The following is a 15022-nucleotide window of genomic DNA, read 5'->3' as shown; positions in this document are numbered from 1 at the left end:
TGTTAAGTTGGTTGAAAAGAAAAAAGAGGATTAAAAAAACAAAAAAGGGAGAGAATGTGATCAGGCAGGAGACTAGAACAAAGCCATACGCTAGAGATTTAGGGTATATTTTGATCTGTTAGAAGAAACTGTATCCAAAATTTTAAAGAGAGAACAACTTATGTATATATATATATATATATATATATATATATATATATATATATATACCAAAAATAGGGTAACTGCTATGAAGGGATCGAATATGACTCTAAAAATGAAAAATAGAAAAGATTTTTTTTCAAAAAGGGATTGATAAGATGTTGGTTGAAAAAGGGAGAAAGAAAAATAAAAAAAAACATTTAAAAAAATTAACTTTGAAAGACTAAGGAATCATGGGAAAAAAACCATGAATTCTATGTTTAGTATTCCACTAGTGCTGGAGTTCTGCCGTTCACATTGTTCGGTAAACTTGGTCTTGGCTGGCTGTTCTTGGTGATCTCAGGGTGTGGCCTGTTGCCGTGGTTCCTAAATGTCTTTGCCGGAGGCAGAATTGCCCCACCCTTGCCCTGCCCTTGCCGATCCGGGCTAAGTAATCTGCTCGGTTTTGCTTTCGGGAGCTTTTGTTGCCTGCAAGCTTTCTGTACAGCTTTGGAGGACGAGAGTGAAAATGGTGGCCTCCCAGTCTCCGCCCAGGAGGAGCCGAGAACTTGGGGTCCCGCTCCTTAATGCTCCCCCAGAGAAAATCAGTCAATTACTCCCATCTTCCTGGTCTCCAGCTGCACTCCGTCATCACCCAGCTGTGACCGAGCGTTCCTATCTCTGGCTCACGACCCCATGTGGAGTTTCCAAACCCAGCAGATCCCTGCGGTGCGCTCCCGCGCCGCTCCCCCTGAGGGAGGAAGGGGAGTCTTCCCGGACCTGCCGCTTGTTGGGTCCCTGCTGGAGGAGCAGTAGCCCGACTGTGCTGCGGATCACGGTTTATGGCAACCCCGAGCTGAGAGCCCGCTCCTCGGCTCAGTCTCTGCAGCCGGCTTCCCCGCTCTGATACCTGGGAGCTCTGCCCCATTCAGGCATCCCCGGTCTTCCTGTGACCCCGAGGGTCCTGAGACCACAGTGTCCCGGAGAGGGTTCCACCCCCGCTTAGTCACTGGAGTGACATCCCTCGGCGGAGCAGACCTCTAAAAGTTCCGATTTTTTGCTCCCCCCCAGCTTTACCGGTTAACGGAGGCCCCCTCCCCCGCCGTCTGTCTTCCCGAATATCGCCTGGGATTCGCTTCTCCGCACGTCCTACCTTCCAGAGAAGGTGGTCGCTTTTCTGTTCAGAGTGTTGTTGCTATTCTTATCTTCGATCTTCTGTTGAGTTCGTAGGTGTTCAGAATTGTTTAATCCCTACCCAGCTGAATTCCCGGGACCAGACGAAATCCAGGTCTCCTACTCCTCCGCTATCTTGCTCCTTCCCTGATACTGAGCATTTTTTCATGTGTGCGTCTGCTATCTGAATATCTTCTTTGGAAGCTTGTCTGTTCAGGTTCTCTGCCTATTTTTTAGTCATATTTTGTGTGTATGTTTAGTTTTATGAGTTTTTTTTTTTTTAGCCTCTTATTAGTTGTATCATTTGTAGATACCTTCTCCCATCAAGTAGGTTTCCTTTTCATTTTGTGGATGGTGTCCTTTGCTGTGCAAAAGTTTTATAGTTTGATGTAGACCCTTTTGTTTGTTTTTGTTTTTGTTGCCTTTGCCTGAGGAGCCTGATCCAAAAAAAATATTGCTAATGCAACACTACTTTTCTTTTTAGGAGGTTTTTTTTTTTTTTTTTTTGTTTTTGTTTTTACTAGAATGTGAGTAGGGGTGGGGGAGGGACAGAAAGGGAGAGAGAATCTTAAGCAGGCTCTGTGCCCAGCATGGAGCCCGACATGGGGCTCCATCTCATGACTTGAGCTGAAACCAGGAGTCAGACGCTTAACCACCTGAGCCACCCAAATGCTCCTTCTTTTAGGAGTTTCAGGTCTTATATTTAGGTCTTTAATCCATTTTGAGGTGGTTTTTTTTTTATATGGTTTAGGAAAATAGTGCAGTTTAATTCTTTTGCATGTGACTGTCCAGTTTTCTCAGCACCATTTGTCGCTTAGACTCTCTTTTCCACATTGTACATTATTACCTCATTTTTCTTAGATTAATTGACCATATAATGGTGGGTTTATTTCTAGATTCTCTGTTCTATTCCATTGATCTGCTTTTGTGCCAGTACCATAACTGTTTTGATTCTTACTACTTTGTAGTATAGTTTGAAATCTGCAGTTGTGTTAACCTCCAGCTTTTTTCTTTCTGAAGATTGCTTTGGCTATTTGGCTTGATGATTCTGCATCAAGATCTTTGTGATTCTACATAAATTTTAGGATTATGTGTTTTAGTTCTTTGAAAAATACTGTTCGTATTTTGACAAGGATTGCATTAAATCTGTAGATTGTTTTGAGTGGTATAGACTTTTTTTAAAAAGATTTTATTTATTTATTTGAGAGAGACAGCACAAGCAGGGTGAGGGGCAGAGGGAGAGGGAGCAGCAGAGCCTGTTCTGAGCAGGGTGCCCCACACGGGGCTCCATCCGAGGACCCCAGGATCATGTCCTGAACCGAAGGCAGACATTTAACCAACTGAGCCACCCAGACGCCCCGAGTGGTATAGACATTTTAAAAGTATTCTTTTAGTCCTTGAGTATAGTATATCTATCCTTTCTTTGTGTCATCTTCAGTTTCTTTCATCATTGTATTACAGTCTTCAGAGTACAGGACTTTTCACCTTTTTGGTTAACTTTATTCTTAGATGTTTTATTCTTTTTGATGCAATTATAAATGGGATTGTTTTCTTAATGTCTCTTTTTTATAGTTTGTTATCAGTGTACAGAAGCATAACAGATAATACTGATCCTGCTGCAACTTCAGTAAATTTATTCTAACAATTTTTGGTAGAGTCTTAATGGCTTTCTATATATAATACTGTGTCATTTGCAAAGGGTGACAGTTTTACTTCTTACCAATTTGGATGCCTTTTATTTCTTTTTTATGTCTGATTGCTGTGGCTAGGATTTCCAATACTATGTTGAATAAAAATGGCAAGAATAGTCATGTTTGCCTTCTTCCTCATCTTAGAGGAAAAGTTTTCAGCTTTTTACCATTGAGAATGGTATTAGCTTGGGTTTGTTATATGTATTATGTTGAAGTATGTTCCCTCTATACCTGTTTTGTTGAGCATTATCATCATGAACAGATCTGTTGTGTTTTGTTATGTGCTTTTTTTCATCTGTGGAAATGATACGATTTTTATCCTTCCTTTTGTAAATGTAGTGTATCATGTTGAGTGATTTATGGATATTGAACCATTCTTACATTCCTGGAACAAATCCCACTTGATCATGGTGAATGATACTTTCAATGTATTGTTGAAGTCAGTTGCTAATACTTTGTTGTGGATTTCTACATCAGTGTTCATCACAGACACAGGCTTGTAATTTTCTTTTTTTTGTAGTGTCTCCGTGTGTTTTAAGAATTTTGATTATGCTGGCCTCATAGAATTCCTTTCTCTTCAATTTTTTTAAAATAATTTGACAAAGAATAGATATTAACTCTCATTTAAATGGTATAATGTACCTGTGAGGCCATTTAGTCTTAGACTTTCATTTGTTTGGAGTTCTGTGATTATCAGTTCAATTTCAGTACTAGTAATTGGTCTGTTCACATTTTCTATTCTTGATTCACTCTTGGAAGATTGTTTGTTTCTAGTTTATCTGTTTCTTATATATTGTCCAATTGTTGGCATATAATTTTTTGGACTACTCTATTACTGTTATTTTTTGGTATTGCTTGTAACTTCTGTCTTATTTCTGACTTCATTTATTTGAGTCATCTCTCTTTGTTCTTGATGAGTCTGACTAAAAGTATATCGATTTTGTTTATCTTTTCAAAGAACCAGCTCTTAGTTTTATTGGTCTTCTCTATTGTTTTTTAAAGACTCTCTTTCACTTATTTCCACTCTGACCTTTTTTTTTTTCCTCCTAACTTTGGGTTTTGTTTATTTTTTTAAGATTTTAATTTATTTGACAAAAAGCGAGCACAAGCAGGCAGAGCAGCAGGCAGAGAGAGAAGGAGAAGCAGGCTTTTGCTGAGCAGGGAGCCCAATGCGGGGCTCGATCCCAGGACCCTGGGAGATCATGACCTGAGCCAAAGGCAGCCACTCAACTGACTAAGCCACCCAGGCGTCCCTGTTATTTTTCTAGTTCCTTTAGGTGTAAGGTTAGATTGTTTGATATTTTTCTTGTTTCTGGAGATAGGCCTGTATCACACTATAAACTTACCTCTAAGTACTGCTTTAGCTGCATCCCAAAGATTTTGAATTGTGTTTCCATATTGATTTGTCTCAAGGTATTTTTTTTTCTCTTTGATTTTTTTGTTGACTCAATTGTTTTGTAACATGTTGTTTGGTCTCCTTGTATTTATGTTTTTACTTTAATGCCATTGTGGTTGGAAAAGTTGCTTGCTATGATTTCTGCCTTTTTAAATTTATTGAGACTTGTTTTGTGGCCTGATATGATCTGTCCTGGAAAATATTCCATGTGCACTTGAAAATTATATTATTCTGCTATTTTTGAATGGAACATTTTGTATATATCTGTTTAGTCTACCTCGTCTAATGTGTTTTTCAAAGCAACTGTTTCCTGATTGGTTTTCTCTCTAGATGATCTATCTATTGATGTAAATGTTAAAATTTCCTACTATTATTGTATTACTGTCACTTTCTCCCATTGTGTCTCTTAATACTTGCTTTATATATGTAAGCGCCGCTGTGTTGGATGCATATAAATTTACAATTGTTGGGATGATTGGTTGGCTCAAGTCGGTTAAGTGTTTGACTCTTGGTCTCAGCTTAGGTCTTGAACTCAGGGTTGTAAGGTGTTGTTTGTTTGGGAAACTCTATCTCTCCTTCAGTTCTGAATCATGGTCTTCCTGGAAATAGTATTCTTGGTTGTTGGTTTTTTTCCTTTCATGCCACTTTCTTCTATCCTACAAAGTTTCTGCTGAAAAATAATCTGATAGCCTTGTGGGGTTTCTCTTGTATGTTGCTAGTTGCTTTTGTCTTCTATACAAGGCCACTTTTAAAATTCTCTTTTTTTATCCTTAATTATTTTGATATTTTAGTTTTTGTCTGTCTTAGTGTGGACCTCCTTGAGGTCATCTTGTTTGTGGCTTTCTGTGGTTCCTAAACCCTGATGTCTGTTTCCTTTCCCAGGTTAGGGACATTTTTAGCTATTTTTTCTTCCAATAAGTTTTCTGCTGCTTTCTCTCTCTCTCTTGTCTCCTCTGGGAACAGTATAATGTGAATGTTAGTACACTTAATCTTATCCCAGAAGTCCCATAACTTACTCTCATTTTTCAAGGTTTTTTTTTTCCCCCTGTCTTCATCTTGGGTGTTTCCACTACCCTATCTGCCAGCTCACTGATCCATTCTTCTGCATTCTCTAATTTGATGTGGTGTATTTTTCATTTCAGTTATTGTATTCTTCAGCTCTGATTGGTTCATTTTATATTTTCTGTCTCTTTGTTGAAATTCTCACTGAGTTTGTCCACTGTACTTTTTTTCTTTTTTAATATTTTTGTTTTTAACTAATCTCTACATCCAAAGTGGGGCTTGAACCTACAACCCCAAGATCAAGAGTCACATGCTCTAACTGCTAAGCCAGCCAGGCGCCCCTTAGTTTATCCATTCTACTCTTAAGTCCAGTGAACATCTTTATGACCGTTACTTTAGATAATTCTTTATCAAGTAGATTGCTTATCTCCATTTTGTTTGGTTCTTTTCCTTATGTTTTGTCTTGTCCTTTCGTTTGGAGCATACTTCTCTGTCTCTCATTTTGTTTGACTCTGTTCCTGTCTATTAGGTAGGTCAGCTGTGTCTCCTGATGTTAAATGTAGTGGCCTTGTATAGAAGATATTTTGTGGTGCCCTATAGCACAGCACCCCCAGTTGCCAGAATCAGGTATCCATGGGTGTCCCCTAGGTGGCCTGTTTACCCTTCTGTTGTAGCTAAGCCCTGACTGCTACAGGACAGCTGGTGGTCAGGACCGGGCCCCAGACCAGCTCGCTCAGAGGCGCAGTTGTAACTATTGTCATACAGTGGGCGGGGTGCCAGTTCAGCCACTGCTGCTGAGTAGTTGTGTTGGCAGTAGTTGTTCTGGGTGGGTGCAGGTCCTAATTGAGGCTGCCTGGTGGAATGGTGTGGCATGAGCCACTTTGGAGGAGCTTCTGCCAGGGCAAGTGGGTTGGATGGGTCACATCCACAGGGGAACACCAGAGCAGGGTGAGCAGTGCTAACAGGGTAAGTGGAGAGTGTCAGAACTGGCTTCCATAAGCATCACGTCAGGTAGGCTATAGGAGGGAAAGAAAAATGGCACTTTGCTCCTGGAGAAGGTTCTTGCACTTCCAGCCCTTCTGGCACATACCCTAAAATTAATTAGTCAGTAAATCTTCACTTATAACTCATACACTTTTCAAACTGCTGCCTGTCTTCTGGGTTCCAGCCTGAATGATATAGTACACTGGCACTTTAGGAGTGAACTCTAAGGTTCCTGTAGCCCTCCAATTCTCCTGGAGTTAAGTTTCCCTGATTTTCAAAGCCAGACGTTATAGGGAGCTTGTCTTCCTGATGCATGCCCCTAGGGCGGGGGTGCCTGATGTGGGATTTGATCCTTTGACTCCTCAGGGTGGAACTCTGTGGCTGAGATAATACTCTTGTTTGGGGGTCACCCTGCTGAGGGGTTCGGTTCCCAGCCATGTTTCTCAGTGCCCTTCTACCCTTCTCAGTTGGCCTTTTCTCTATATCTTTATTGTGGAAAGCTTTTATGCTAGTCTTCGGGCCCTTTTCAGAGTGAATTGCTCTGTATGTAGTTATAGTCCTGATGTGTCCATCAGGAGATGAGCTCAGGATCCTCTTACTCTGCCATCTTCCCAAGCTCCTCAATTTACCTGTGCTTTCAATTAAATGCAAAACATTCAGTTTGCTACATGAGACACCTGTATTTCTTGAACACCCCCCCGTTTTTTTAAATAATTAAGACAAAATAATTATAGGTAAAATCTTACTATTGAGATGCCACATAAGTATTTGAAAGCTGATATACTGGAATTTTGCTATTTTAAAACATTGTTTTAAGTATGTGGTATATTCCTAGATTTTTAGGAAACGTCATTGTGATGCAGTATGTCATAATAACCTTTGATTTATCGAAATTAAAATCTGCCACAGCAGAGTCAGAGGCTGCTGCTTTGGATTAGTTCAGATGACAGTGAAATTCAGAATTAGCAGTATTTAAGGAGACTGTTCATTATTAGATGTTTTAAAATAATAATTAAAAGTATAATTACTTATTCTGAATCCCAGCTAATGTTTGGTTTCTATTCCTCAATCTTAAAATTTGTTCTGTAGAATTCCAGCATCTTGTTAAATTATTTTACAATTGACTGCTTAACTGTAAATGAGAGTAAAACAACCACAATTTAGCAGATAGTCATTGTACTCAAAGGGACCTTTGAAGTTACTGCGACTCGGAATGGCAAATATGTGGCACACATGCCAACATTCTTTTTCTCATGGCAGACATTGATGATAAGTCGTGGCATTCTTTCACAGTGAATTCTTAGATTCTTCCAAGAAAATGATCTAATGACTAATTCATTAGAGTTAGCATTTTAAGGAAAACCTGTTTGTTGTCTGTCTCGCTTTTAGGCCCAGATTTTATTAAGCCTAGCAGCTGTGCCCATTTTACTTAAAGATACTAAGAAGCTTTATAGTACTTAATAATCAGATTTGTCTCATTTTAATAGTCTCTGCAGTGTAGACGTCACTGGGTCCTAGACAAACTGTGTGTTCTGTAACATTTTTTAAATTGAGGTATAATTGACATTTAACATTTTTTATTTAGCTTATTTCAGGGAACTAAGGGGAGGTGTGTTAGCATGAAGTATATATATCATATCATCTCTGGTTTCAAGGGGTTTACAGCTTAACGGGGGGAATAGTTTGTGCTCCAGTTGGGGAACATCAAAAATGCATCCTCTAACTGGGGTAGAGTGTGTTTGAGGGGGGAGATCAGTAAAGATTTTATAAAAGAAGTATCGAGAAATTCACCTGACTTGTAGAAATATTTTCAGACAAGAATTGCATTCCCAACGATGGAAGCAACATGCACAGAGCATGAAACATCCCTTTTTGTTGTTTTTGTTTTTTAAAGATTCATTTATGTATTAGAGAGAGAAAAAAAAATTGGGGGGAGGGGCAGAGGGAGGGAGAATCTCAAGCAGACTCCCTGCTGAGCGTGGAGCCTGCCACGGTGCTTGATCTCAGGACCCTGAGATTATGACCTGAGCCAAAACCAAGAGTCAGACACCCAACAAACTCAGCCACCCAGGCACCTTGAAATGTCCCTTTTTTAAAAAGAACTCTTAAGTTCTGTTATTTGTGGTTGAATGATAAAGATACAACAAAGAGGACTATATCTTAAGAGATGTATTGTTTGCTTTTATAAATTAATATCTTGAATAGGAATCCTGGACACAGGGATATCATTCCACAGACAATGTATAAGGAAATTTCATCTCTCAACTGCAGTTATTATGTAGCCTGGGTAGATTTGAACCAGACTTCCTTTGCATGAGATATGAGGAGGAAGTGGGATTTCCATAGTCATTTTCTTTCCTTTAACTTGGAGTGTGTGATACCAAATTTAGCTTTTTAAATGCTTCTTAGATTGCTGCAAGCTTTTGGTTAATTTCCAGAGTTCTGGAAAGAAAATTAGATCAAGACACACATTTAGTTTTTAAAAATCTAAGATTTAATAAAACACATCAGTTTAAATAACTTTTCCTGGACATGATTAAAATGTACTTGGTTCAGAAAATATCTTTTCTGGATGAAAAGTTCAAAAATCATATTTTAGTTAATAGCCTTGATTTGAAGAAATGACATTGCCTGAAACTTATTTAGAATGTATTCACTTAAACTTACTGATTTCTCCTATTATCTATCTACCTTATCATTTGCTTATTTTTAAAGGGGAAATTGATTTATGGCAAACTTGAAAAGATTTGAAAGGTCTATTCCTGTTATTGGTATTCGAACAAGTTTGTAGTAATTACCCACATGATTATTTGGATGTATATAAACCAATCTTGTGTCATGATCCTGAATTGTAAGTTACTTTATAAAGTTATCAGGGTTAGAAAGTTGCGTGAACACTATGCAAATATTATGTTTTTAGATCTCTGTATGTAGAGATTTATCATTCTATGAGAACTGTTCAGTTGGTTTTTAAGCATTAACTTGTTATTTACAAAACTGGAGTCGTAGGATCTTCCTTTCCTTGTACTTAAGGAGACATTTGTTGGAGGACTTTTGTAGTGTCTTTCTTGCCATTAATGTGAGAGTTGACCATTTTTGGATAGTGTTTATTAAGGGAAACAGCATTAGAAATTGAGCAGCTTCTGTCTTGCTTCTGAATCAAGTCTTCACTATATGGTGTTTATTTTGTTTTCAAAGGAATTCTCAGATACTTGTGCTAAATGAATTCAACTTCAAGTACACAAAGCATATACTTCCTGTCTAAAGCCAAGTGAATTATTTTGAGTTTTTCTGCCATTTTGGATTATGTACATTCACTTCAGTGTTCTCTTTCCATTCAAACAGTGCATCTAGGATTTGCATGGATCACAAACTGGTGATTCAAAAGCCACTTTAGCCCTCATGATGTCTTATTTAAAAACGAATTTGACAGTTTGAGAATAAAAGTTATATTAAAGGCTTATAATCAAATGAAAGTAAGCATCCACAAATCCATACTTAGGTAGGTAGGTAGGTAAGTAGATAGACAAATAAAATATAGAAAGAATGAATATGTTAGAAAAGTCACTGTTAGGCAGCTACCACAGATGGACTCAGGCAAGAATAATCCATGGATGCTAAAACTTGTGAGTTGAAAGTTTAGTGAGGAATGGAATATTTACAAAGTATGAATCTCCGCATAAGTTTCTTATTAATGGTAAAGGGGAAAGTAGTAAGTTTACAGTGGAGAATGCTAGCAGTAACCACCTGAATTGAGTGATAAGAGGTAGTATCACCAGTAATGTTGATCAGTGGATGGGAAGAACAAAAAAACATCGTCTCTGCCAAAAATGCATCCTTGAATCTGATGATTCCTTATAACGAGACAAACTCAAATTCAGAGGCATTCTACAAAATAATTAGCTAATTCAAAAACATCAGTATCCTGAGCAGCACAGAAAAACTGAGGAACTGTCCCAGATTAAAGTAGAATAAAGAATTATGACAACTAGGGGCACCTGCGTGGCTCAGTCGTTAACCTTCTCCCTTGGGCTCAGGTCATGATCCCAGAGTCCTGGGATTGAATCCTATGTTGGGCTCCCTGCTCAGCAGGAAGCCTGCTTCTCCCTCTCCCACTTCCCCTGCTTGTGTTCCCTTTCTCGCTGTGTCTCTCTCTGTCAAATAAATAAAATCTTTAAAAAAAAATTATGACAACTAAATTTAATTCATCCTGCTTTGGATACATGGAGTGGTAGGAGAGAAGGAGGGTGGTATAAAAGACATTTTTGGAGAAGTAGGTGAAATTTTAATACAGAGTATAGATAATATTGTATCAACATTAAATTTCCCTCTTTTAATACTTGTACTGTGGATGTGGTTTGTATGTGGAGAGAGAATGTTAAAAGCACATGGGGCAAATAATTGGTGACTCTGAACAAAGGTATATAGGAGCTCTTTGTTCTATTCTTATAACTTTTAACTTTGAAATTATATGAAAATGTCAATCCCATAAGAACAAAAGTATTCTGGATTTAAAAAGGTTAAAGAGACCTGACAGCTAAATGCAATAAATGACCCTTGGCTGGATCCTAGATTTGAAAGTGGTAGTGGTGGTAGTAGTAGCTATAAAGGACATGAGTGAACCAGTTGGGGAAATTTGAATATGAACTGTATATTAGATGATAATGTATTATTGTTAAATTTTTATGATATAATGTGGTTATGCAGGAGAATGTGCTTGTTCTTAGAAGATGCATGTTTATGTATTTGCTGGTAAGGTAAAGTGACATGTTATCTGCATATTAATTTCAAATGGTTAAAATGAGAGGAGGAACAAGGAAGGCAGAAAGAAAGAAAAACACTCCCTCCAAAAACCCCAAAATCTTATCTGGAAAGAGAAAAACGCACTTACGGCAAGGTATTAACAATTGAGAAAATAAAATGGATAGTTTGTTGTATTATTTTTGGGGTCGTTTTCAAAGTTGTAATTGTCTCCTTTAAATGGCTTTCTCTATTTTTTCATTCCTCTTTTTCACTTCTTAACACTTAACAAATACCTTTTCTCTTTGGTTATTGAGTATGATCTGTGTTAATATTTTAGTTTTGGTATATACAGATCTGTTGACACTTACTTGCTTATTATACAAAATAACATTTTTTGAAGGTGTTAAGGCACTATTTTAAAGTATTTTATATGCATTGTTTCATTTAATTCTCAAAACAGATTAATAAGATAGATATAATTTCATCTCCATTTTTAAAACGGGGAGAATTAATTAAAAAGATGAGGAGACTTCCTCAGAGTCACAAAACTAGCAGGACTGAGTTCAAACCCAGGCAGCCGTGACTGTAGAAACTGCTCAGCTGCTATACCATTTTGTTCAATAGAACACTAGAAATATATTTATTACCAGCAAGCCAGTGACAGTTGTTTTTTCAGTAGTGATCGCACTAAAGGTAGCCATGAGAGACCAATAGACAGATGAATTTGGAGAAGTGTTAACTTCTCAGTGTACAGATGCCCTCTGAATTTAAAGGAAGCAAAATGTCATGTTTGATGGTGAGGGAAGGGTATTCTTCTCAGGAGAAAGCATGAAAGTTAGTTTGAAGATAGGTGATTCTTTATTATGTCTAACGGAGTGTACTATTTCCTCTGGTTGAAATACTTTGTTTCATCCGCCCTTCATTCTGGCCCATCCAGAGCTTACAGTGAACCTTACTTGGCTATCTAAAGCTAAACCAGGAGTCTTTTCTTCCTTTGTAGTGCTCTTGCACTTTAAGGTATTCAAAAAGTGCCAATAAGGACATGAAAATGAATTCTGTATTGCGGGAATAACTTATGTTTAGGTACCATTTATTTGCTTGTTATTTAGAGGTTGAATTAGTTTTTACTTTTGGAATATAACTTCTAATAAGATACAAGCTTCCACAGTGATTATTATCAACTATTAGGTGTGTCACAAATTGTAAATGCAGCTTCGTTTTAAGGATACAAGCTAAATTTAGGAAATGGCAGAGTTTGAAGATGTGCAGTTTTAATTGTGGTGTTCTTTAACTTTTTCTTGGCAGGTTGTTCCAGTTTTGGTGCACCTCTTGTCTGCCATCAGCAGTGTTAGGCTTTACATTCCTAAAGACCTTCGACCAGTGGATAATAGACAGAGTGTTTTAAAATCAATACAGGTACATGTGTTAATTTTATAAATTTAAATATAAATTTATGTGAATATAAATAGGATTTATAGCAAGACAACTTAAATGCTTTAAAATGTATTGCTTTCTTTAAAAAAAAAGTATAAACACTATCATCAGTGGCAGTTCTTTTTAGTAAAAAATAATAACAGATCTTTGTGTAGATTGTCCACTCCTTGAATATACCAACAAAGTGAGTTACCAAAGGAGATTTCACAGAGGAAAACATGGCTGCTATTATATGCAAAATATGTTTTGCTTTATTATTTGTTGAGTGAAAATAACTAGACTGTATTAAACATTTTATGTATAAAATCACATGCCAGGATTTTTAACCAGTTTTTAGTGTAGTTAATAAATTAATGAAATAGTTTTACTTTCAGTAGGAAAAATTATGACATTCTAGAATTTTATTTTCCAGTAGGGGAAGAAAAAAGGAATTTTGTCATTTATTTAGTCAATAAATACTTGGATTAGTATTTACTATGTGGCAAAGGCTCTATACTAGAATTTGAGACAACAAAGATAGATAAAACAGGATGCTTTCATTAGAGTAGGAATAAGCTGTGGTCCATAGGCAGGCTTCCTGAATTGAAGAGTTCTCTTGACAGCTTTACAGAATCTTTATGTGGATAACTTTTTTTTTTTTTTTTTAAATCCCTAACTCACCAAATCCTATTTTACCTTTAAGGCCTATTCAAGACCCTGAAAGTCTCCCAGGGGGATACCAGCCTACAGTGAGCTCTCCTTTCTCTGAACTCACATGCTCATTATATTTAACAGTTAAATCATGTAAAAAAAAGAAATTGATAGGGATGTGGAACCCTTTAGAAAATTTATGTCTTTACATTCAGTAGTACATCCCTAGGAATCAGCCCCAAGGAAATCATGAGAAAATTGAAAACGGTTTACACTTGGGTTGTTTAACACCGGATTACTTATAACAGTAAGATGTTACAACAACCTAAATATGTAATAATGTATTTATCAGTAAGTTGTGCCACATTCAGAACTGTTGAATTCTAAATACTAGAATTATTAATTTAACACATCCCTGTATCAATAAATCATAGTACAGCAGTTCAGAAGGAATTTTCAAAACATAAGCAATGAAAAATTGTGCTCCAATTTAAGTGTATTTTTAAGGCCATGTTTCTGTCTTTGTGCATAGAAAAACATAGAAGGAAATATTTATTTAGTCTTAACTAATCTTGTCTAAAATGAAAAAATTAATTTTAAATTTTTTGTTTTAGGAAGTTCAGAAACGTTTTCCTGATGGTGTTCCTTTATTAGATCCTATTGATGATATGGGCATTCAAGATCAAGGGCTGAAAAAAGTTATCCAGAAAGTAGAGGCTTTTGAGCATAGAATGTATTCTCATCCACTTCACAATGATCCGAATTTGGAAACTGTGTATACGCTTTGTGAAAAAAAAGCACAGGTATGGCAGAAACTTATTTTTTTAATCATAAAATTCTATGTATGTCACTAAATTAATGAATATGTGTTTTTTTATTTTCCTTTCCTATTGTTTTCATCAGCTAAAACAGGGAAATATCTACCTATCTTTTCAGGAGACCATCAATTCTTACCAGCAAGATAAGATAAAAACCATTTTATTATAATTTGGTATTTGATGGCTTTTCTTCAGTTTTTTTAATGTAATATAATTCATGTAGCATTAGATTCACCCTTTTTAAAGTGTACAATTCAATGGTTTGTAGCATATTCACAGATGACTGCAACCATACCACTGTCCCAATTCCAGAGCATTTCCATCACACCAAAAAGAAACCTCATACCAATTAGCAGTCACTTCGTATTTTCCCCATCTTCCAGATCCTGGCAACTGCAAATCTACTTTCTGCCTCTGGTTTTGCTTATTCTGGAGATTTCATTAAAAAAAAAAAAAAATCCTGCAACATGTGGCCTTTTGTGTCTGTTCTCTCCACTTAGCATAATGTCTTCAAGGTCCATCCATATTGTAACATGCATTAGTACTTTATTCTTGTTTATGGCTGAAAAATATTCCACTATATGGATATTCCACATTTTGTTTAACACTTTATCAGCTGATAGACACTTGGGGTTTTTCCACTTCTTGGCTATTACGAATAATTCTACCAACATTTATGTACAAGTTTTTGTTTGGATATATTTTCATCTCTCTTGGGTGGCATTGGGTTGAATTGCTGGGTCATACAGTAAGTCTGTGTTTAACCTTTGAGAAAGTGCCAAGTTTTTTCCAAAGTGACTGTACCACTTTACATTCTTACCAGCGATTTATAAAAATTCTTATTTCTCCATATTCTCACGAACACCTGTTACTGTTTTTGATTATAGCCTTCCTAGTGGTATGAAGTTGTAATAGTTTAGCTTTTAAGGGTAATTAGCTGTAGTCTCTAACCAGAAAAGCATTCTTAGAGCTATTGTGAATAGTGAATTTAGGAAAAGCTTTTCGAAGTGAACACATTCCTTTCCATTATC

The 15022-nt window shown here is 36.8% G+C and overlaps 1 protein-coding gene across 1 annotated transcript in view; it reads left to right on the top strand.

Annotated features, from left to right (window-relative positions):
• The window catches only part of MTREX (Mtr4 exosome RNA helicase), a 113619-nt gene that overhangs the window by 75474 nt on the left and 23123 nt on the right, over window positions 1-15022 (top strand). Inside the window, exons 20-21 of the mRNA XM_025892450.2 lie at window positions 12415-12525; window positions 13788-13976. Of these exons, the coding sequence (XP_025748235.1) occupies window positions 12415-12525; window positions 13788-13976 (300 nt within the window). The remainder of the gene's footprint in view (window positions 1-12414; window positions 12526-13787; window positions 13977-15022) is intronic.

The sequence above is a fragment of the Callorhinus ursinus genome, unplaced genomic scaffold, assembly GCF_003265705.2.
Source record: "Callorhinus ursinus isolate GAN/ISIS: 27379988/994484 unplaced genomic scaffold, GSC_fseal_2.0 scaffold23, whole genome shotgun sequence".
NCBI classification, from domain to species: Eukaryota; Metazoa; Chordata; class Mammalia; order Carnivora; family Otariidae; genus Callorhinus; species Callorhinus ursinus.
The sequence above is the reverse complement of the archived record's forward strand: the minus strand, read 5'-3'. Positions and strand labels throughout refer to the sequence as shown.